Below are 23,718 nucleotides of genomic sequence, written 5' to 3'. Positions count from 1 at the left end.
TCACCACATAAATTTTGTTTTGTAAGTATATCAAGATTGCACTTCCTTTTTGATGCGGTCACTGATCAAAATCCGGCCCAAGGCCGACCAAATCCAAACTGGGCAGCTCGAAACAGTATTTTAATATTTCATATGTTTTAGGATGTTAATTCTATTTAATGTTTGTTAGGATTTTTTTTCTATTAGAATTCTAATTAGTTTTATTTACAAGTATTAGATAGGTTAGTCAAACTCTATAAATATACCTAGAAAGTAGGGGTTGTAATTAATTTTATTATTCAATAAATTCCAGCAAACTAGTTCGGTTTTTTCCAGCAAGCAGCTTTGGTTCTTACTCCTAGTTGAGAGTCCAGCTTTGGTTATTGGAGTTTGTTCTCTCAAGGATACTTGAAACTTATTGTTTCAAGGGTTTCTTTGTGTGTTTTCTTTATAGACGCGCTACATGCTGCATCAGGTGGTATCAGAGCGGTTAATCAACCAATCAAATGGCTAATCTTGAAGGTAACTATAGCAACCAGTCTGTGACGGTGATCAGGGGTTGTCCGCGGTTTGAAGAGAAATCGAAGAACAACAGGAAGTAACTCGTACCATCCAGCAGCAATTGGAGCAAATCAATTGGGTGCCTTACTACGAGTTGATGATGACAGGAACCTGAATAATAGGGTGAATCAAGCCAAAGCGGGAAGACCATTCATTAATCATGTTCTTGTTAATCCTAGAAGACCAATGATTGAAGATAGCGATGAAGAGGATGATCTTGGTCAAGCAATAGCTAACCCTGGTGGTAGAGGGGTTAGGAGGAATGCGCATCAGCACAACCATTGGGGCAACGATGAGTATAAACTAAAGGTTAATATTCCTACCTTTGGTGGAGATCTTGATATTGAGGGATTCCTAGATTGGATCACTGAGGTTAACCGATTTTTCGAATACATGGAGATCTCAGATGAACGATAAGTGAAGTTAGTGGCTTATAGATTGAAGGGCGGTGCATTTATTTGGTGGGAGCCATTGAGAGATACGAGATTGAGGGAAGGCCGACACCCAGTTCAAACATGGAGACGAATGAAGTAGCTGTTAAGAGGTAGGTTTTTACCCCCTAATAATGAACAATACATGTTTGAAACCTATCAAAGATGTGCATTGAGAATGAAGAATGTGAATGAATATACCTCTGACTTTTTGAGATTGGTGGAGAGAAACTAATTGTCAGAAAATGACAATCAACAAGCAGCTCGTTACTTGAATAGATTGAAGCCTGCTATTTGTGATAAAATTGGGGTTCAGATGGTTCTGAGTGTTCAAGAAGTAAGGAACTTAGCTTTAAAAGCTGAGTTAATGTTGAGTGAGAGAGTCCGTAATGACAACTATCGTCGGTATAGCAGGAATGAAAATAAACAAGCAATTTTTGATAGAGGCAAATCGGTTCAGGACATGCAACCTTTCAATCCACCTAATACAATCAAGGCTACAACAGGGGGGAAACACTTGAGGTACTACTTCTAATCTTCCAAAATCCAATAACCCTTATGCAAAGCCTGTTCTCTTAAAGTGTTTCAAGTGCAATAATGTTGGGCACCAGTCTAGTGATTGCCCAAGGAGAAAATCAGTTAATATTATAGAAAAGGAGGATGAAGATGTTGCTGAAGAGGAAGTATATTGCGGGCCTGATGGGGAGGATGACAAAGAAGAGTATGACCATGAAGCGTGTACATGTATAGTAAGGAAGTTAATGCAATCTCAAAAGTGTTAGAACATTTGTACTAGATTAGTGAAATAGATATCAGAAAAATTTATGTAAAACAGTGTTGTTTATGTCATGTTTTGTTGGTTAGGAAAAGTCTTCTATAAGGATTGTTTCTAGAAGGACAACTGGTCGATTGTTATGTGTAACGGTCAGTTTGAGGGGGGGGCATTTATTTTCTGTTATTGTAACTCCTGCTGTATGGCTTATAAATAGGGGTTGGGAGGGGCTGTTGTGCGGTACTTTTTCATTTGTGCTTTATGCTGGAATCTTATCTTGTGAGTGAGTGGTTTTGGATGTGTGCTTAGAGTGAGGCAGATATTGCTGTGTATACTCTAGGTTGGGAACTCTATAGTTTTTAGGATATTTGGGCTATGAGTGTCCCCTGAGGTTGCTTCAGTGGTTAGTAGGGAGTGGTGGACGGCCTGGGTTTCCAAGTTCAAATCCACTCCCTGCGTAGCCACCGTGGATTAGACTCAGATTTACCTCTCATGCAAAAAATTGTGAAATCGAGCGACAGGGCCCCTGCAAGTGAGGACATCCCAAGATATTTGGGCTATGAGGGAGTTCTGTCAAATGCACATGTAATCAACCTATACAAGATAGTGGAAAAGTGAAGGCCAAGCCAATCTGGACATAGGTCTCAATTTGAGACTGAACCAGGATAATCTTGTGGTGTTCTTAATTTTGATTTCTGTTCTTTAATACTGTGTTTTGTAATTCCTGTTGCTGTGAGTGTTTGTGAGTCTCTATCTGTGACTTAGTGAGTGTCCTAGAAAGTGTTGTGTTTCTACTCTAACAACTTGGTATCAGAGCCTATAATCTCTAAGGCATTCAAGATTCTTCAAGAAACTCAAGGAGGAAAAGTCTAAGTCTCAAATTGGTATGGCGCCAACTACATCAAGGTATGACATTGATAAATTCGATGGGACTAACGACTTCGGCCTGTGGAGGATCAAGATGGAAGCTCTCCTCTGCAGTGAAGGCCTAGAAAGGGCGCTGGAACAAGAAGACAAGACAATAGGGACATCAACTGAGAAAGAGACATTGGTTTTAACGGCTGAACAGAAGGAGACTCAGGCGGAGATCAAGAAGAAGGCTTACAACCTATTGATTTTGAGTCTTGGAGACAAAGTACTCAGGGAGGTGTCAAAGTTGAAGTCTGCGGCAAAAATCTGGAAAAGATTGGAAGACTTGTACCTCAAGAAGACACTTTCCAAAGAGTTATTCCTCAAGGCTAGGTTCTTTAATTTTAAAATACATGAACATCAAAAACTTCAGGATCATACAGACGACTTTAACAAACTATGTTTAGATTTAGAAAATATAGACGTAAAATATGAGAATGAAGACAAAGCCTTAGTTCTTCTCGATTCATTACCTAAGTCCTATGAGAATTTTGTGGATATTCTCCGGCATGGTAGAGATAAACTTTCTTTAGAAGATGTAATAGGGGCATTAAACTCTAAAGAATTAAGAATTAAAATGGACAGTAAATCTACTCCTGGTGATGCTTTAATAGCAAGATCAAGAAGCTTTAAGAGAGACCCTAAGAACAGAGGTAAATCAAGGTCTAAGTATAGGACTGGAAACGGCCCAATAAGGTGTTACTACTGTCGGGAAGAGGGTCACTTAAAGAGGAACTGTCCTAAGCGAAAGAAGGATTATGCTGAGAAGGGAAATTTGGATGGAGGAGTCAATTTCTGTGACACGAGGTATGATAGTTCAGAGGCATTAATAGTAAGCAAGCAAGCTGACAACTAAGAATGGGTATTAGACTCTGGCTGCTCCTATCACATGATCCCAAAAGGACATTGGTTGCAAACTTTTAAGGACATTAATGGGGGTAAGGTCTTGCTAGGCAATGGCCATGAATGTGAGGTACAAGGGATATGAGACATTATGTTAAAATTGCATGATGGCTCCTATAGAACCCTCACAGTCGTGAGGTATGTTCTAGAATTAAAGAGGAATTTGATCTCTCTTGGGGAGCTGGACAGAAACGGCTTAAAGTTTAAGGGTGAGGGTGGAGTTGTTAAAATATCTAAGGGGTCTTTATTGTGTATGAAGGCTGTATTAAGAAATGGTATTTACCTTTTGCAGGCTACCACACATTATGCGGTGAAGCTGCAACTATAAGTCCTAACCCTAAATCTAAGGTAACTCTGTGGCATTTAAGAATGTCACATATTAGTGAGCAGGGTCTTAAGGAGCTCACAAAACAAGGTATATTGGGTTTAGGACAAACCATAGGTTTAGGCAAGTGTGAATCTTGCATATATGGTAAGGCAGGAAAGGTAAAATTTAATAAAACAGGAATACACTCATCAAAAGAACCTCTAGACTACATTCATTCAGATTTATGGGGTCCAGCCTAAACTGTATCTCATGGAGGCTCTCAATATTTTTTTATCTATAATAGATGATTTCTCTAGAATGTTGTGGGTATATGTCCTAAAGTTTTAAGGATAACACATTTGAAACCTTTAGGGCATGGAAGACTATGGTAGAGAACCAGAAAGGTAGGAAAATCAAGACAATAAGAACTGATAATGGGTTAGAATTTTGTAATAAGGATTTCAACCAAATGTGTAAAGATGGTGGGATTATGAGACACCTAACTGCACCCGAAAACCCTAGACAAAATGGTTTTGCAGAAAGGATGAACAGAACCCTCTTAGAACGGGTTAGATGCATGCTGTCCTATGCTCATTTGCCCAAAACTTTTTGGGGAGAAGCTGTCACAATAGCAGCCCATGTAATAAATAGGTCTCTCTCCATAGCAATAAACTTCCTAACCCCATATGAAAGGTGGATAGGGCATAAACTAAGCCTAGACCACCTTAGAGTGTTCGGATGCCTTGCCAATGCTCATGTGAAGCAAGGCAAATTAGAGCCTAGGGCCAATAAATGCCTGTTTATAGGTTATCCATCTGGTGTCAAAGGTTACAAACTATGGAATTTAGAACCAGAAGGACCGAGAACCATAGTCACAAGAGATGTGACATTTGATAAGGAGTCTACCATAAAATTAGCAAATGATGAATCACAGCATGATAAGGAACAAAATAGAGAGTCCGTTCAGGTAGAAATCATTGAAATCACCCCTTATAACTCCCAAGATCCATCTATCTTTGATCATGATATCTCTGAACCAAGTCAAGATGAAGATCAGGACATAGAATCCTCCCAATTTGAAGGGGATGAGGATGATAGTGATGTAGACTCTAGCTTAGGGGATCAACCTAATCCAGACAGATATAGTGTAGCAAGAGACCGACAACCTAGAAACTGTAGACCACCATAAAGATACGGTTATTTTGACCTAGTTGCGTATGCCCTAACTAGTGCAGCTGAAACTATAGGCAAAAAACCCCTTGTCATGGCAATGCTGTGACAATTAGCAACTCTCTTGATTTAACGTGAATCAAAGGAGTGTGCTAGAACAGAAAAGAAGCACAGAGAAGGAAATGTAGAAGAGAAGAGAAGGGAGGGAGAGAAATAAGAGAGAGAGTAATAAAGTCTTGATTGAATTTCTTGAATGCCTTTTACAGAAGGAGGAGCAAGCTTATATAGCTTGATCCGTGGGTGTTGCCACAGCAGATCACACCCTTTCTAATTAACTAATTCGTCCTATTCTAGCACCTAGACACCTGGCAGATTCTCCCATAACAAACTAACCAACTGAAAAAAGAAATACAAGCAAGAGAATAAAATACTAAGGCAATACAAATAGGTAATATCCGAATCTAATACAAAACTTAGCTGCAAAAAATCAGATGTCACCCTTGTCTTGTGACACCCCTCACCTATGAAGAAGCAGTGTCCTCTAAGGATATTGATAAATGGCTGGAAGCCATGAGGTCAGAAATAACATCCCTTAAGAAGAAGAATAATACCTGGGAATTAGTTGAAAGGCCAAGAGGGCAGTGAATAGTAGGCTGCAAATGGCTCTTCAAGATTAAAGAAGGGCTGAAAATAATGCTAAACCTAGGTTCAAGGCTAGGTTGGTAGCTAGGGGGTTCACTCAAGTGCCGGGCATAGACTTTAATGAGGTATTTTCTCCAGTTGTGAGACACACCTCTATAAGGATTTTATTAGCTATCACTGCCCGATTGGATTTAAAATTGGAGCAGATGGATGTCACAATTGCCTTCCTTCATGGGGACCTTGAAGAGAGGATTTTTATGGATCAACCAAAGGGTTTTGAAGCTAAGGGAGAGGTGGAGAAAGTATGTCTTTTTAGGAAGTCATTGTATGGACTTAAACAGTCCCCAAGACAGTGGTACTGAAAATTTGATTCAATTATGATAAACCAAGGATACCTAAGGAGTTCTTATGACTGTGCATTTATTTTAAACATGTCACACATAATATTTCTATCTATTTGTTATTATACGTGGATAACATGCTCATTGCAAGTTAATCTGTTAGAGAAATTCAGCTTCTTAAACAAAGGTTGAAAGCTGAGTTTGAGATGAAGGAATTAGGTGAGGCAAAGAAAATTCTAGGAATGGAGATTTCTAGGGATAAGCAACATAGAAAAATCTACCTTTAACAAAAATCATACTTAGCTAAGTTGCTGTCTAGATTTGGGATGTCTAATGCAAAGGTCGTTAGTGTGCCTTTTGCATCTCATTTTAAACTATCCTCGGAACAATCCCCTAAGGATGAGGAAGAGAGAAAGGAGATGGCCCATATGCTATACTCAAGTGCGACAGGTAGCCTAATGTATGGTATGGTTTGCACGAGACCCGACTTGGCACATGGAATGAGTTTCATAAGTCAATTTATGGCCAATCTAGGTAAGCTTCATTGGTTGGCAGTTAAGTGGATGTGCAGATATTTGAAAGGTTCTATAGACTATGCTTTGACTTATAGTGGTGCAAGTCTAGAAGATCAACCTATAATCCTAGGATATTCTGACGCTGATTATGCTGGCGATATTGACAAACGTAGGTCCATGACCAGTTATGTCTTTAGGTTATGGAACTCTACTATTAATTGGAAATCAAGTCTCCAACATGTGTTAAGGAGGTTGAGTACGTAGCAATTTCAGATGTTATTAAGGAGGTTATGTGGCTAAAGGGATTAATGAGTGAGCTTCTAGGTGTAGAGGTTAATACCACTTTGATGTGTGATAGTCAAAGTGCAATTCATTTGTTTAAAAACCAAGCATACCATGAAAGGACTAAGCATATAGACATAAGACACCATTTTATCAGACAATTATTGAAAATAAAACTGTGATTCTAACCAAAGTGGTAGGAGATTTACAATGCAACGGACATCTTTACAAAACTAGTACCTACAGCTAAATTGAAGCATTGCATAAAGCTTCTGCAACTCAGATAATGAAGATGCAGGTCAGTGTGAAGGGTGCAAGATCCTGAGGAAGGCCTAATCCAGTGCAAATGGGTGGAGATTTTGTTAGAACATTTGTACTAGATTAGTGAAATAGATATAAGGAAAATTTATGTAAAATAGTGCTATTTATGTCCTGTTTAGTTGGTTAGGAAAAGTCTTCTGGAATGATTATTTCTAGGACAGCTTGCTGATTGTGTCAGTTGCCAGGGGGGGCGTTTATTTTCTGTCATTATAACTCTCGCCCTATGGCTTATAAATAGGGGTCAGGAGGGGCTATTGTGCGGTACTTTTTCATTTGTGCTTTATGCTGGAATCCCATCTTGTGAGCAAGTGGTTTTGGATGTGTGCTTAGAGTGAGGCGGGTATTGCTGTGTATACTTTGGGTTGGGAACTCTATAGTTTTCAAGATATTTGGGCTATGAGAGAGTTCTGTCAAAGGCACATGTAATCAACTTATACAAGATAGTGGAAAAGTGAAGGCCAAACCAATCTGGACATAGGTCTCAATTTGAGACTGAACCAGGATAATCTTGTGGTGTTCTTGATTTTGATTTCTGTTCTTTAATATTGTGTTTTGTAATTCTTGTTGCCGTGAGTGTTTGTGAGTCTCAGTGTTCAAAAACGCGCTAGGCGCTAGTTGGGCGCCAGGCTGGGGCCTAGCGCCTAGGCGGGGCCTAGGCGGCGATTAGGAAAAATGATATATTTTTTTTTTTCTAAAAATCTTTTGATGTAATTTGATATTATTTTCAGGTAAATCAAAGTTGAAAAGACAAGTGAAATAATGGAATTAAGATTCAGAAAATAAACTATTATATTAGTTATAAGTTCAAAAAGGTAGAAGCAGCAATAATACAACATAAACCATATCCAAAGAATCTAAGTCTAACTATCTAATTGGTCTTCTTCCTCTCCATATTCTTCCAATACACGATCTTCATCGGACTCAAAATCAAATTCATTGATTTCTTGCTCATCTTCTTCTTCTGATTGAAAATCATCTTCATTAAGCTCTCTCATCCTAGAACTTCTTCGAGCTTGAAGCATCTCGTCTGCTCCCGATGCTTCACCAACCACTTCCCAAGTGAGTCCCGTACCAGGCTCAACTTCTTCATCATCTTCTCCATCAACGATCCATCATTGTGCATTATTAACATCACTAGCAAGTAGCACATCAACATTCCTTTCCTTCTCACTTTTGTGCTTGTTCATCAATTTCGCATTAAATTAAACATAGACTAGATTGTTCAATCGATTCACGTTTAGTCTATTTCTTTTCTTCGTATGTATTTACATAAATAAAATAAAAGCAAATCAATATAAATGATAACTGAATAAGGATAACTAATTGATAGTAAATAAATATAATTCATATATACACTAACCCCTTCAAAAGTGCTCCAATTTCTTTCACAACTGGATGAACTACGAGAGAATCTTTCTCGCCATTCGTTGCAAGTTTGAAGTTTGATTTTCATAAGTCATCCACCATGTAACTACATAGGTAAAAAAAGTATAAAGTAAACAAATTTAATTTATACACTAATACACAATAGAAAGGATTAAAGGAATTTTATACCTGGATTATAATTGTCATCATTTTTCGCACATCCTTGAGTTGCCCACGATTTTCCAAAAGCTCCATTTTTACGAGTATACTTTGACAACTCATCATTTATAACATGGCCTTGCAATTCACCACCATAATGATAAAACATCTCCACATAGTTAAAAAGCTCATCCATCATTTCATTATCAAGTTGTATATCCATATCCTTGAAAAAGTAGTAGGGATTCAAAAGGTAAGCTGCAAAATGTAGTGGACTATCTAGCCTATCTTTCACCCTTGCTTCAATAATCTCCATAATAGGCTTATAGTTCTTTTCAAGATTATTTAAGGCCTCCTTAATATCTTCCTTTGCTAGCTTAATCTCTCCACATAAAAAGCCCATAGAAGGCTTTCTATCCGCATCAACAATTCGAAGCACCTTCACCAAAGGTGCAAAAACCTTAAGGCATATAGTCACACCATTCCAAAGCAATGCTTATCACAGTAACATAGGTTGCTTTCCCTTTAACAATCTTTGACCATTTGCACTCCTCCCATTCAGAGCTGGTAAACATTGCCCTCAGTTGGGCCTTTTTCTCCATCAAACTTTACAAAGTCGAGAAAGCATAAGCGAATCTAGTGACTCCTGGTCTCACTATATCCCTCTTCTTTGTAAATGACCTCATTAAGGACAAGGTCTTATGGTGTGCATAAATGAAGATTGTGAAACTCTTGGCCTGATCAATGACTTTCTTATACTTCGGCAGTTTTTCAATACTTTCAAGCATCAAATTGATGGTGTGAGTAGCACATGAGGTTCAAAAGATATTTGGCCTCTTCACCTTCAATAATTTTGCCGCTCCCATATTGTTGGCAGCATTGTAGGTTACTACTTGGATGACATTTTGTGGCCCAACTTGCTCAATGCACTTATCCACATACTCAAAGATAAGTTCACTTGTATGTGGTTCATTTGAAGACTCTCTGGAAGAAAGGAAAGCAGTACCTGCATTAGAATTAACACATAGGTTCATGATGCTCCTTCTTTTTCTATTTGTCCAAGCATCTGTCATAATGGAGCACCCATTTCGTGCCCACTCTTCTTCATGCTTCTTCAATAACTTTTTTGTTTTGTCAACTTCCCCCTTTAGTAGCGGTTCCTTCAATTGGTATTGACTGGGAGGTTTGAAGCCCAGCCCAAATTGACCAACCGCCTCAACAAACAATTTGAAGCTATCATTGTCAATAGCATTGAAAGGTATACCAGCTTCATACACCCATCTAGCACAATATTCACGAACAGACTGTGTTCTCTCTTTAAATAGTGCTTCACTAATAGTTTGTTGCCTTTGGGTCATTCTCGCACTCAAATAAGTTTTAGGGCTGATGGAGCTAGCAAACTTATCCATAGGGCCAAGAGTACAGGACGTTTTTTTGCTATCTAACTCTTGCAATTCATCTTCATCATCCCCTTCCACCATTTCAGAGATATTAACAGTTGATCTCATCAAATCTTCCTCCTCCTCCTTATTTTTCCTCTTATTCTTTGTTTTGGCAATAACATTCTTACATTTGGCTTGATCAGTTGGAGAAGATTTTGGACATGCAAAAACATTTCCAGAAATGTGGCCAATGTGTTCTTTTACTCTGTAAACACCTCCAGACATAATTTTACCACACAACTTACATTTAATTTTAGTCATATTCTTCGGATCAATTAACATTCCATACTCCCATCCGACATCATTTGACTTCCTTTTAAGAATTGAGGAGGCCTCGGACGATGCTCCTGTACTTCCAGTCCTATCCGAATCATTCATTTCACTTCCTATTTTCTTTTTTTCCCCTGAGTATTGAATAATTGATATTGAAATTTAATTAAAAAGAGTCAGAGACATCTAATGAAATAGATCAACAGCTGCTGCTTGTTGCTTGTTGAAGCAGCAAGCTTGCGTTGCTGTAGCAAGCAGCACAACAACTTGCTGCTTGCTTGCTTCAACAGTTGCTACTTGTTGCAGCAGCAACGCAAGCTTGCTGCTTGTTGAAGCAAGCAAGCTTGCGTTGCTGCTTGCTGCTGCAACAAGCAGCAACGCAAGCTTGCGTTGGTGGAGGAAGATGGAATGATGGATACATACCGCAGCAAGACGAGATCAGCGACGAGAGATGACAGCCAACAGATGAGATTGGTGGCAACGAGAGAGAGCGACCAACAGGTGAGGTCGGCTGCAACGAGAGAGCAAGACCAAGAGAAGAGATCGATGGCGGCGACGAACGACCAAGAGGAGATCGAAGGTGAGAGAGAGAGAGAGGAGTCACGATGAATGACCAGAGAGAGAAAGGGAAAGGGGAAATAGAGAAAGGGAGGGGGAAATAAGGTCAGCCCAGGACGTGCACGACCTAGGTGGCCCAGGCCGCGTGCGACCCAGGCGGTCGCCCGATTAGTTAGGCCTGGAGCATAGTGCTGCCGAGCAGCCCTAAATCGCTGCGGCCAATGGCTGCTCAAGGCCTAGGTGGCGCCTAGGCGGCCGCCTAGGCCAAATTTTCGAACACTGGTGAGTCTCTATCCATGACTTAGTGAGTGTGAGTGTCCTAGAGAGTGTTGTGTTTCTACTCTAACAAAAAGAATGAAGATACTACTTAGCGGCATAAGCTTTTTCGCACGAGGTGTACAGTGCAAGGAAAGATCTTTGAGTTGATTGTTGATAGTGGAAGCCAGGAGAACATTATAGGAAGAGATGTGGTGGAAAAGTTACAGCTGACCCCTGAAAAGCATCCAAACCCTTATACGATCGGATGGATTAAAGAAGTTGGTGGCATATGTGTGGATGAACGCTACAATGTGCCTTTCTCTATTGGTAACTACTCTGACGAAGTCTATTGTGATATTTTTTATATGGATGCTTGCCATATTTTATTTAGTAGACATTGGCAATTTGATGTGGATGCTAAGCACTCAGGTAGGAAGAACACATATCAGCTTGAGAAAGAGAACGTACGTTATACTTTGTTACCTATAGTGGAAAAGAACCAAACCAAAGCCTCTAAAGTGGAGGGGCGGAATTTTCTTACCATTACACATAAGCACATTGAGTTTGTGAGGGAGTGTAGGGATACCTGAGAGATTCACTTGTTGGCTGTCAAGGGGGAGAGCGTGAGTGAACCACTGAAAGTAAATCAAATTCCAGTGGAGGTGCAAGGATTGTTGAAAGAATTTCATGATGTGGTTCATGAGGAGTTTCAATGGCTTAGCAACTTTCTATAGGCGATTTATCAAACACTTTAGTAGTATTGTGGCTCCAATTACTGAGTGTTTAAAGAAAGGGAAGTTCCATTGGGGTGAAGAACAAGAGTAGAGTTTTGCCTTGATAAAAGAGAAGTTATGTACCACTCATGTCTTAGTTTTGCCAAGCTTTGGCAAATTGTTTGAGGTTGAGTGTGATGCGAGTGGAGTGGGTATAGGTATTGTGTTGTCCCAAGAGAAGAGACCAATTACATTTTTCAGTGAGAAGTCGTGTGAAGCCAAAAGAAAGTGGTCTACTTATGATAAGGAGTTTTATGCAGTGGTGAAGGCTCTTAAAACATGGGAACATTACTTGATTGCCAAAGAATTTGTTCTTTACATGGATCACCAAGCTCTTAAGTACTTGAGTAACCAAAGGCAGTTAAGGAGTGATATGCATGCTAGATGGTATGCTTTTGTTGATAAATTTCTATATAAAATTGTGCATAAGTCGGAACAACATAATCGAGTGGTGGACGTTTTGAGTAGGCATGTGGATTTGATCAAGACTCTTAGTGTGAGATTGTTGGGTAACTTGGGTTTGAGTGCTTGAAAGAATTATATGCGACTGATGATGATTTTAAACATGTGTGGGAACAATGCATGTCTCAACAACTATCAGGAGATTTCTATATGCATGATGGGTTTCTCATGAAGGGAAATCAGCTGTGCATCCCTTGCACATCCCTTCGTGAGAAAATTATTCGGGATTTGCAAGGTGGTGGCTTAGTAGGGCATCTTGGCATGGACAAGACTATTGAAACTGTTATGGGAAGGTATTATTGGCCAAGAGCAAGGAGAGATGTTTCTATTATTGTGGTCAGGTGTTATGTATGTCAAACAATTAAGGGGCAATCTTCTAATGTTGGTCTCTACATGCCATTGCCTGTTCCCAATGCTATTTGGAAATATTTGTCTATGGACTTTGTGTTGGGTCTACCACGAACCCAACGAGGTATGGATTTTGTTTTTGTAGTGGTTGATAGGTTTTCCAAGATGACGCACTTTCTTCCATGCAAGAAGACGATAGATGTAGTAGCTACAAGGTTCTTGAGTCATTTTTGGATTACCTTGTGGAGGATTTCGATTCATCTTTGAATTTCAGTAGCACGACGCATCCCCAGACTGATGGAAAGACAGAGGTGGTGAATCGTACCTTGGGAAATTTGATTCATAGTGTTTGTAAAGACAAGCCAAGACAATGGGACCTAGTCATAGCTCAACCGGAATTTGTCTACAACAACGCTATGCATTGCTCAACGGGAAGATCACCACTTTCCATTGTATACATGAAAGTTCCTAATCATGCATTGGATTTGGTAAAGTTGCCAAAGGTACCAGGTTTCAATGTTACAGTTAGTGACTTAGCCAAGCAAGTTCAAGCGGTTCAGGAAGATGTCAAGCAAAAGTTGCACAAGGCGAATAAGAAGTACAAGGCGACAGCTGACAAGCATAGGAAGCACAAGGTATTTGAGGTTGGAGATGAAGTCATGATATTCTTGAAGAAAGAACGGATTCCAGCAGGAAAGCAAAACAAGCTCAAGCAAAAAAAGTATGGTTCTTACAAGATTATAAAGAAGATCAATGATAATGCTTATGTTGCGGATTTGCCTAATCATATGGGTATTTTCAAAACCTTTAATATTGCTGAATTATAATTCGAGGACGAATTCTTCTCAAGTGGAGGTGAATAATGCGGTCACCGATCAAGACTCGACCCAAGGCCGACCTGACCCAAACTACGTAGCCCGGAACAGTAGCGAAACAATATTTTAATACTTCATATGTTTTAGAATGTTAATTCTATTTCATGTTTGTTAGGGTTTTATTTCTATTAGGATTGTAGTTGGATTTTATTTACAAGTATTAGATGGATTAACCAAACTCTATAAATATACCTAGAAATTAGGGGTTGTAATCAGTTTTATTATTCAATAAATTCCAGCAAATTAGTTCGGTTTTTTCCAGCAAGCAGCTTTGGTTCTTGTACCTAGTTGAGAGTTCAGCTTTAGTCATTGAATTTTGTTCTCTCAAGGGTACTTGAAACTTATTGTTTCAAGGGTTTTTTTATGTGTTTTCTTTACACACATGCTACATGCTGCGTCACTTTTGCTCTTCTTTAAGTTAATGTTCTGGTTTGGGAAATTTTTGGTTGTATGTGTTTGCAGGGTTGATATGTTTTTCCCTTGACAACTTATTTTCTGTTTTCTCGTGTTAGATGAGTGTGCTTTTTATGATTTGGTGTAGGATTGGAAGTCTTGTGCTGTTGGATGTAAGTTTGGATTTGATCCCAACAGGCAACCTGATGCTGCTTTTGGGCTACCTCGGCAACCTGGGACAGCTAGTGTGCTGCGATCTATGGAATCAGCCCAATACTATTCTGAAAACAATGTTCCTCTTGCACGACGGTGGGTAAGCACACTCTGAGTGATTAATTGCATATTCATATTTCGAAAAGCAAAACTGCTAAGAATAATAAATTTGAGGTTTCTTGTTCATGAAATTAATGCCCTTTAATTAGTGGTTATCATACTTTTAGTGGCCATTTACAACAAACCTAAGCTGCAATGTTGTTTGTCAGAAATTGCTGTGTCTGCTGGCTGTGTATGGTTTTTTTTTTTCCAGAACACAGTGCTTGTATGCTTGTACTGTGCCTATTACTCCTAGGTTTCAGTTTGTACTCCTTATGGGTTGCATATTAAACATAGCAGCAGCAGCAACAAAACAATATACCAAGCCTTTTATCCCACCATACGGACTTGGCTGCATGAAATCTAGCTTTCCATTCATTTTTATCTATAGTCTTATCTTCTTGAAGGCCCATTTAATTAATTTTAAACCTAAGTGTCTCTGACTAGGTTTGTTTTGGTCTTCTTCTACCTGTTTTATCTTTTTTTTTTTCCTCACCTGGTATCTGATTCCTGTAGAGCTTCAGTGCTGTTGTACTTACTTTTTAATGTCTTCCATCTGTCACCTAAAGAATGTTACCATTGTTTCTCTAAGAAAAAAATTAAGAAAAGGCATCATAAGTGATAAAAAAATAAGTTAATCAAGAAGAGGAACCAAAGGTGATACCACCTTGTTTGTAAAAGATGTACAGAGTAAAATAATTAACCCAGGACAATTTTATATATTCTTCCTATTTATATAAAGAACCTAAAGGAATAATATGCTGCTTAACCATGTAGATTAGACCATTGGTGTGGTTTAATCAGCTCCATAGTTGTCAAAGGCTCAAGACTCACTAGGGTGCAAAACTGCTTGCAGCCTAGGCATGAGGTGCAGGCACAAGCCTTTTGGATGCGAAGCACACATTTAAAAAAAATCTGTATAAAAATACTTATAGATCATTATTCTCAATATATACCTATAAATAGGTAACTGCAAACTTATAAATCATAAATAACAAATAACCTATACTATTTAACTAAATAATGGGGTGTTTTATTGTTTTCTAAATTTCTTTTAATTTTTTCTGGTTATTACTGGTTAGATTTTAGCAAATCCATTGGGAAAAAAAAATGGAGCAAAAGGCATGTGCCTTGCCCCTCAGGGTGAGGTGCATACCTCATAGAGTAAAATGCCCTCAGCTGAGCCTTGAGCCTAGGCGCGCTTTTGAGACCTATGGTAAGTTTCCCTGCATGGATGTTCTATAACAGCTTGGGATGATGGCTATATATGAACTACAGGAGGGGTATGATACTAGTAAGATAGCTTGTAGGAATGGGCTCACAACTATCCCTTTCCTTCTAAAAGATATTTGTTTTTTTGTCTATGAAGTTTTTAGTTATTATGCTTAATAGGTGTTAGGACACTGTGCAAAAATAGGAGATATGTTGTACAGGCAATCTTAAATGCTCAACTAATCTAATTAATTTGAAAATAAATGATTTTCTTTGAAACGACATGAAATCTTCTTTTCTTTTCTTTTTTTCTCTTTTGTGGCGCAGAGCTTCTTCATCTTGTTCTGTGTCTGAGATACTTTTACTTTCTTTTTTTCTTTTTTTGTAGTCGATAAAGTTTGCCTTTTCTTTTCCTTCTCCCTTTTGTTGCCTTATTACCATCTTCATCCCTAAATAGGAATGTTCAATGAGTGATTGGCTAACAATGCTTAGGAAAAGAGAGGAAAAGTTGGTATGATCATGGACAACTTGAATATGCTGATGGGGTTCTATGAGAATGAGAAGAACCAACCAGTAATCTAGTGCATTGTCTTGAAAAAACATGATTACCTCAGAGGCACAAAAGCAGCAGTGCTGCAGAACAATTTACTAACCTACACAATAAGAACCAAGTGAATCCTTTCTCACTTTTCTATTACATTTCTTCCTGTTTCTCTATTCTGAGACCCCTAGCTTTTGTATTTGGATTTCTTTTTTTTGGGTTCCTAATGTAGAAGCTATATCCTGCTTGAAACTCTTAATAAAACTGATCTTAATGTTATTCATGTATTAGGAGGGGATATAGTGTTGTAATGACTACTAGTCTCTCATCAGATGTCCCTGTTGGGTATTTCTCTTGGGCTGAGTATGATATTATGGCCCCAGTAAAACCAAAGACTGAAAAAGCTTTGGCAGCAGCTTTCATTTCCAATTGTGGCGCTCGCAACTTTCGCTTGCAAGCTCTTGAAGCACTTGAAAGGGAAGGCATTGAGATAGATTCTTATGGTGGTTGTCATCGCAACCGTGATGGAAGAGGTGCGCATGCTATATTTTGTTTGATATTTTGGAGGATTTCCTTAATGTTTATCATTGCATCTATGAGGTCATATATATTGTTATGATTTGTTTTTAAAATTTACTGGTTGTAGTTCTTGGTAGTCTGAAATTGTTATGTTTTCACTGATTTTTGTACTGGATTTTGGATTTCTTTATACAGCTCATCTTCTTTAATATCTTTAGGTACTTGTATGATAGGTTTTCCTAATCTTTAAGCTTGCTGTATGGTTGGCCTTGGAGTGTTCTATATATTGTGGACTGCCAGCCTAATTGTAAGAAGAATAAATACATTTAGGGTAGAGATGAGACACAGATTTGGACACCAGGAGTTAATTTTTGAACTGATCTGCTAAGCAGCACTGTATCATGTTGGACTCAATACTTGTTGGATACACTAAATGCACATCTTTCATTTATCTAAACTTATCCTATTATTTTTTTAATTTATTTAGTTTCGAATGCTTTACAACACTTGGGCTACACTACTGCATTTCCATCACTTGAGCTTGCACTAGAATTATCTTATAAGTTCTAAAAATAAAGTTAAATATCATTTATCAAATAAAAACAATATAGATTTAGATTTACATAGTTCTCTCTTTTAAACTTTTTAGTTGTTTGGGAATTTTGAATTTTGAACTTTTATGAGTATGAGTTTAAAAGTTGCACATTGTCTTCTAATTACACTTACCTATTACGTAGAATGTGTTATTTTTGTATATACATATATGATCTTGCCCATTGGAGCTCACCAACTTCACATTCTTCAGTAATGCATTGTCTTTTTGGCCCCACAATTTCTTTTGCTAATCATGAGAATTAGAAAACCATTGTAGGAGAGGACTTAAATGGTCATGAGAGCAGAGAAGTGGATGGGTGTATAAGAAAATGTTTCTAATTTGTTTGTATTAGGATTTGTGGTCAAGATACTGAGCTTTTTTAATTACAACTAGATTGCATAAAGGATTTTCCCGAAGCCTTTATTTCTTTGCTTTTGTGATAGATGAACTTACAAACCACATCCAAGAAGAGATGCCTTTGTTATCTTATTTGCAGATGATATTGTCTTAGTGGATGAACAAAAGAAAGTGTGAATACTAAGCCTAAATTATGGAGGGACTCCTCAGAAGCCAAAAGTGCCAAGTTGAGCAGGTCTAAAATTGATTATATGAATGTAAATTTAGTATAAAAGAAATATAGATGTGGTGTGGGACTTGTAGATCAAATTATTCCTATAAAAGATTAATTTATCAAATTATAAAAGATTATTCCCATAAAAATTATTCCTATTATTAAGGGAAAAATTATTGAGAATGTTGCTCCCAGAATCAAGGTAGGATAGTTGAAGTGAATAAGTTTGTTCAATATCTTCTATGATCATATTTTTTGTTTGAAGTTAAAAGGACACTTTTATTAGACAGTTATAAGACTGTAATTTTTGTATGATGAACATATTTGAGATGAGAATGTTAGAGTGATTATGCAAGCGTATAAGAAAAGGTAGAGATAAAAACAAAAGTATTCACAATAAAATTGAGGGTCCTTATTGAAGATAAAATGTGCTAAATGCAATTAGATAGTTTGAATATAAGTGTATGAAATGTGAAAAATTTGTAGTAAACAAGATAGAAGAAGATAAAAAGAAAAAGAAATAGTGGGCAACTCTTAGACATGAAAAGGGTTATAATAACTTTACAAAAGATATGACCTTAGCGGAGAAGATTGGAGAGCTAAAAAATACATGTAACTGAACCTACCTAGTAAGATTAAGGCTTAGACCATGAAATTAGAAAATTGATGGGATACCACATGAAGCAAGCAAATCAAGACTGTCTCTCTATGTCTAAAATCCCCCAGTAATCCAATCCTTACATCATAATGATTGCACTGTAGTCCTGTGACATGAGCCAGGTGCTTACCATTTTATTTGTCAAGTGGTGCTGCCTACTATGATATAATCTCCCTCTTTTTATACAATGTGGGGTCTGCGATCCATTGCTCTACCCGATTTGCTCTGCCTCTGGAAACAAGTTGGACCACTACATTCTCTCTTTAGAGCACTTCATGTGAACTGAATCAAGAATCAGAAGTGTTACCACTTTGTCAGGTCCAGATGCTTCCAAGCCAGCCCAAACACTTTAACTTAAATAGGTATTGCTGAACCCTTGTGTGGCCCAAGGTGTACCCTTTTATCTTACGTGAAATCTGTGACACCTGGCCTTACTATCAGTGTATACCCATTGTACACCTACACCTTCATAATGTACCAGAAGTAAATTAACATACTTTTCTTGTATTGAATTCTGAACACACTTCCTGATGAAACCACTGCTTATTTTTTGTCTCTCTCTACATCAATGTCTGTCAATCTCTGCATCTCTTGCTCACACACCCCATACAATTTTATGACAGGTGGAAACAAAATTTGATAGCTATGGTACAAATTTCAGTTTCAAATTGCAAACGTGGATTATACGTATATACACAATATGTATACTCAAGGATTATACAAATATGACAAACAGACCTTCTATGCATTCAATGGATGTGCACACACCCACCTATGGAGATGCTGGTGATTCAAGATGGGTGAACTTAATGGGCTGATTGGATGATAGAAAGAGATTAACACAGGGAGAATGGGGTAGAGAGAGGAAGGGTGGTATAAAGAGATGAAGTGTAGGTGGAAAGGGTTGCAGGAGCCAGGTGGCCATAGAGAGAACACCCTCCCCTCACCCCAGAACTCCCACCCCTCCCCCTCCAAAAATAAGAAGGAGATAGCATGCACGCAGATCTGTGTGCATAAACCCGTGTACCTATATATAATCACGATGTATATCTCAAATTCTCCCATGGATTGTAGTAGGAAGGTGGAGGAAAGATATTGTTGTGTGATTGAATATATAAAATATATGCAACACATATTTGGAAACAGTTTGGTAATAGAGGTTCAGTCTTGGTTTAATGATGATGGTTTGCCATTTTGCTTGTGTAATGGATGGAGGGAGCCCTGTGATGTTTTACAAGCACATAGGAAGGTCATTGTAATTTATCAAATAAAATAATATTGTATTTGTTATACTATACAGGTACTTTCATTAATTACAGGAAGGGCACTAGGCTGACCAGTTTATATTATCTTTAGCTCGGTGGCTAGCTAGTTTATATTATCTTTTAATATTGTGTGCCCTTATCTAAATCAATTTGGTGTTTCAGTTATATTAGCTATTAGCTTGCCATAATGCTAACATTTAAAGAATATCATCTTTGCTTTTCCCTTTATTCTGGCCTACTTTTTTGTCATGGCAGTTAAAAATGAGAGTTTGCCACACTACTTTAATAAGATGGCTGGGAACTTATGTTTAAGAGAACTGCCTTCACCTGGGTAATTAACTAGAGAGAGAATTGAACAAAAATGCCCCTTTATTTGAGGCACTACTAGATAAACTTATTTCTGCTGACTATCTTTTATACAGACAGGATGCTGAAAAGATTCTATACTAGTATTTATTTAAAATTTCATAGTTACCATAACTGATGTTTGTGTAGAATGGAAATTGGGGTGGGGGTCTCCTTTAATTTTATTGTAATTAGCCATCTTGGGATTACCACCCTTGCGCGATCCCCCACCGCTCGTGCCCTTGATTTCGGCAGAAGAGGTAAATTATAGGTGGAGGCTTTGCCTCACTGCACAGGACAAGAAGTCGAACCCATAATCTACTGATGCGAATCCCAATTTATCATGGTCCAAACACTTGACCTGTGCCTTGGGGGCTGTAATTAGCCATCTTATTAGATTATATGCTATGACTTTCATTTGCAAAATGGAGCTTGGACTGTGAAGTGATTGTAGTCACTGATTTTTTGTGTAATGAGAATGGCCATGAATTTGTGTTGCCATTAATTTGTCTACGATCTCTTGACTAGAATCCTTATCTGGAAAATTATTTAACTTAATATTAAACACTTCCATGAATTTGATAGCAAAATATGATTTTCTAGGTAATTAGCCTATTTGCAAACTAAAGATAAAGTTGCATACAAAAATGACCCTCATCCCTCACAATATGAGGACTGAGGAGCCTTTTGTGCACTGGGGACACCCTTTATGTCGTTGTGAATGAAGATGGTTGGAAATCTTGAATTCTTGTAGCCAACCCCACCTAGTGGGATTAAGGCTTGGAATTGTTGTTTATGTCCATTATATTATCCACTTAGTTTGATTAAGAATTGGTGTTGTTGTGTGTTGATCATTCTTTTGTTCACCCCTTCCCTTTGAACTTGTGTGTAATTATTGCTGTGCTCAAAGTTGTGCAGTGGACAAAGTGGAAACTCTGAGGCGGTACAAGTTTAGCTTGGCTTTTGAGAACTCAAATGAGGAGGACTATGTAACTGAAAAGTTCTTCCAGTCTCTCGTTGCAGGTATGAAATTTAACTCGTATTTTTTCCCTGTATTTTATTCTTGATCCATATGGAATACCTGGATATCTTATTTTCTTTCTCTTTTTTTTTTCTCCCTTGTTTATTTATTTATTTTTGCCTGCCGGGGGGGGGTGTTGGGGGGTTTGTGTGAATGTTATGTTGGTCTTGTTAAGTTTTAGAAATCTGATTTCCCCTGTATTTAGTGGAAGACTTCAATTTCTTCAGTTGAGAAAAAGGCCACATAATTCATTTATTTCTTTTGATATTTGCATATCATTCTGAAATATATCTTAAAACAAGTTGGTGAAACTGGTATTGCTGTTGATGGTACTTGAGCTGGCATCCAGACTAATATGAGAAACCAATTATGACTTTGTTGATGGGTAACAGTCCTGCTAAATATGCAACATGCATTTCTAATATGAACTCTTTGGAGCAGTTCTGGGAGCTATTTAACCATATCTGGAATCTATTTCCAAATAATGACATTATGCACCATCATTGGGACTTGCAAATAGTTTCATCTGCATATAATCCCTATTTGTTATTTTAGATGCATTGCGAAAAATCATTTTTGGAATTTTCCTAAAAATTATTTTAATATATTATAATAGTCAGTGTTGTCAAATATGTAGGAAGTGTTCCTGTGGTTGTTGGTGCACCAAATATCCAAGATTTTGCTCCTTCTCTTAGTTCAGTTCTACATATTAGAGAGCTGGAGAATGCTCAGTCAGTTGCCAAGACCATGAAATACCTTGCTGTAAATGCTGATGCATACAATCAATCATTAAGGTAAAGATCAATTTATGATCCCGTACTGAATTTTTTATCGTTTTTAATGGAATATTATTTGAAGAGGTTGAATGCCTTGATTAACTTTTGGTTCTTTAGATATCTGCTGGGATTTGCCCTTTATTATTTCCTAAACTAAGGGTAGATGCGGGTGATAATTTGATATTTATTCTTCAGGTGGAAGTTTGAAGGCCCATCTGATTCTTTCAAGGCCCTTGTTGATATGGCAGCGGTCCACTCATCTTGCCGTTTATGTATTTACCTAGCAACAGTGATCCGTGAAAAAGAAGAAAAGAGCCCACGCTTTCTGAAACGCCCCTGCAAGTGTACCAGAGGCTCAGAAACTGTCTATCATGTATATGTAAGGGAAAGGGGGAGGTTTGAGATGGAATCCATTTTCTTGAGGTAACCTTCTTTGACAATACAATACAGAAATGCATTTTGAATGTATCTATCTGCGTTTTATGGTCAGTAGTGCCCATTGGGAGTTTGATCATTTGAAAGGGTAGATGCACCAATATATCATGAATCCTTCATTGCCAGAACTGAGGAATTTGCTTGTTTGTTAACATCTTCTTCTCCTTTATTTTCCGTTTTCATTTTAATTTAATGCTATAGTTGATTTATTCATTGTGCTATAGTTGTGTTTTGTGTTTAGCTCTTTGGTGGTTCTAGGATCTACTGATACAAATGGACAAACTTGCTTTGGCTGATGAATAGTTATTCAAATTCTTGACAGTAAATATTCAACATTTCTAGTAACATAACATTGTTTCATCTAGTCCAACTCGAACCCCAAGCTAAACATCGAATTTTTCAATGCGACCCAGATTCATTTGTCAATTGCACAAAGCACCACAGTGAAATGCTTACTCCCAGTGTCTTACTTATTATAGCTCATTTCAAACGAATTAATCAAGCAGATTTTTATTTTCCCAACCTGCTTTTGTCGGTTTAGGCTTGTGTTTTGTTTGCTTCCTGAGCATCATTCTCTAGGGCTTGGGTGTAAAATTAATATAGTAAGTGCTTTCTCTTTGTTCTGAAAGGCTTGATCTTTAGATTGGATGCTGCAATTCGCATGATGCTCACAGTTTGCCTGTCTCTTGCATCATCTTGGTCTCTACAGTTTTTATGTTTCTAATGGCAGGAACTCAAACTTGACACTGGAGGCCATGGCATCTGCTGTGCTCTTGAAGTTCAAGTCTCTGAAACATACACCAATCTGGAAACCAGAAAGACCCGAAAGCATAAGAGGTGGAGACGACCTCAAAATTCATAGAATCTATCCCGTCAGCAAGACGCAGAGGGAAGGTCTGTACACCTTTAGATTCGAAGGGGATGCCAAATTCAGAAGTCACATTGAAAGGAACCCCTGTGCAAAATTCGAAGTCATTTTCGTTTAGCTCATCTTATTGGCTTGACAAGATCGACTCGATGACCTTTCAGCATTTCTCCCCCCCCCCCCTCCCCCTAATTTTTTTTGTAAAGGTCACACAACACGACACTTGCGACGCGACGCAGTCTTCTATTGGTCTCAACCCTCCTTGTAGACATTTTTTCGGGGATCTGCAGCTTACAGTCTCCAAAGGCTGTTTGTTTGTTTGTTTTGGCTAACCAACTGCAAATCCTTTTATGGGGAGAAACTTCACTTTGGAGCCTAAACCTTTACACAGATGACTGCAACTCCTTTGTCTCTCTCTCTCTTTCTCTCTCTTATCTCTCTCTTGTTTGGTCTGTTTAAATGCAATTAATTGCTTATTTACTCTTCAGATCAGAAGCAATTAACAGTTAATGCCTGAAACTGTACTAATTTCTTGTATTAGATTACGTACTTGTTTGGATTTGTGAA

At 38.0% G+C, this 23,718-nt stretch overlaps 1 protein-coding gene across 1 annotated transcript in view; it reads left to right on the top strand.

Annotated features, from left to right (window-relative positions):
- Positions 1 to 23,718, top strand: part of LOC127801549 (glycoprotein 3-alpha-L-fucosyltransferase A) — a 26,097-nt gene extending 2,379 nt beyond the window's left edge. The window contains exons 3-8 of the mRNA XM_052336785.1: positions 14,185 to 14,345; positions 16,393 to 16,634; positions 20,973 to 21,077; positions 21,713 to 21,869; positions 22,047 to 22,274; positions 23,017 to 23,718. Coding sequence (XP_052192745.1) covers positions 14,185 to 14,345; positions 16,393 to 16,634; positions 20,973 to 21,077; positions 21,713 to 21,869; positions 22,047 to 22,274; positions 23,017 to 23,272 — 1,149 coding nt within the window. The 3' untranslated portion in view covers positions 23,273 to 23,718. The remainder of the gene's footprint in view (positions 1 to 14,184; positions 14,346 to 16,392; positions 16,635 to 20,972; positions 21,078 to 21,712; positions 21,870 to 22,046; positions 22,275 to 23,016) is intronic.

This window comes from Diospyros lotus, chromosome 5 (genome assembly GCF_014633365.1).
Source record: "Diospyros lotus cultivar Yz01 chromosome 5, ASM1463336v1, whole genome shotgun sequence".
Taxonomy (NCBI): Eukaryota; Viridiplantae; Streptophyta; class Magnoliopsida; order Ericales; family Ebenaceae; genus Diospyros; species Diospyros lotus.
The sequence above is the reverse complement of the archived record's forward strand: the minus strand, read 5'-3'. Positions and strand labels throughout refer to the sequence as shown.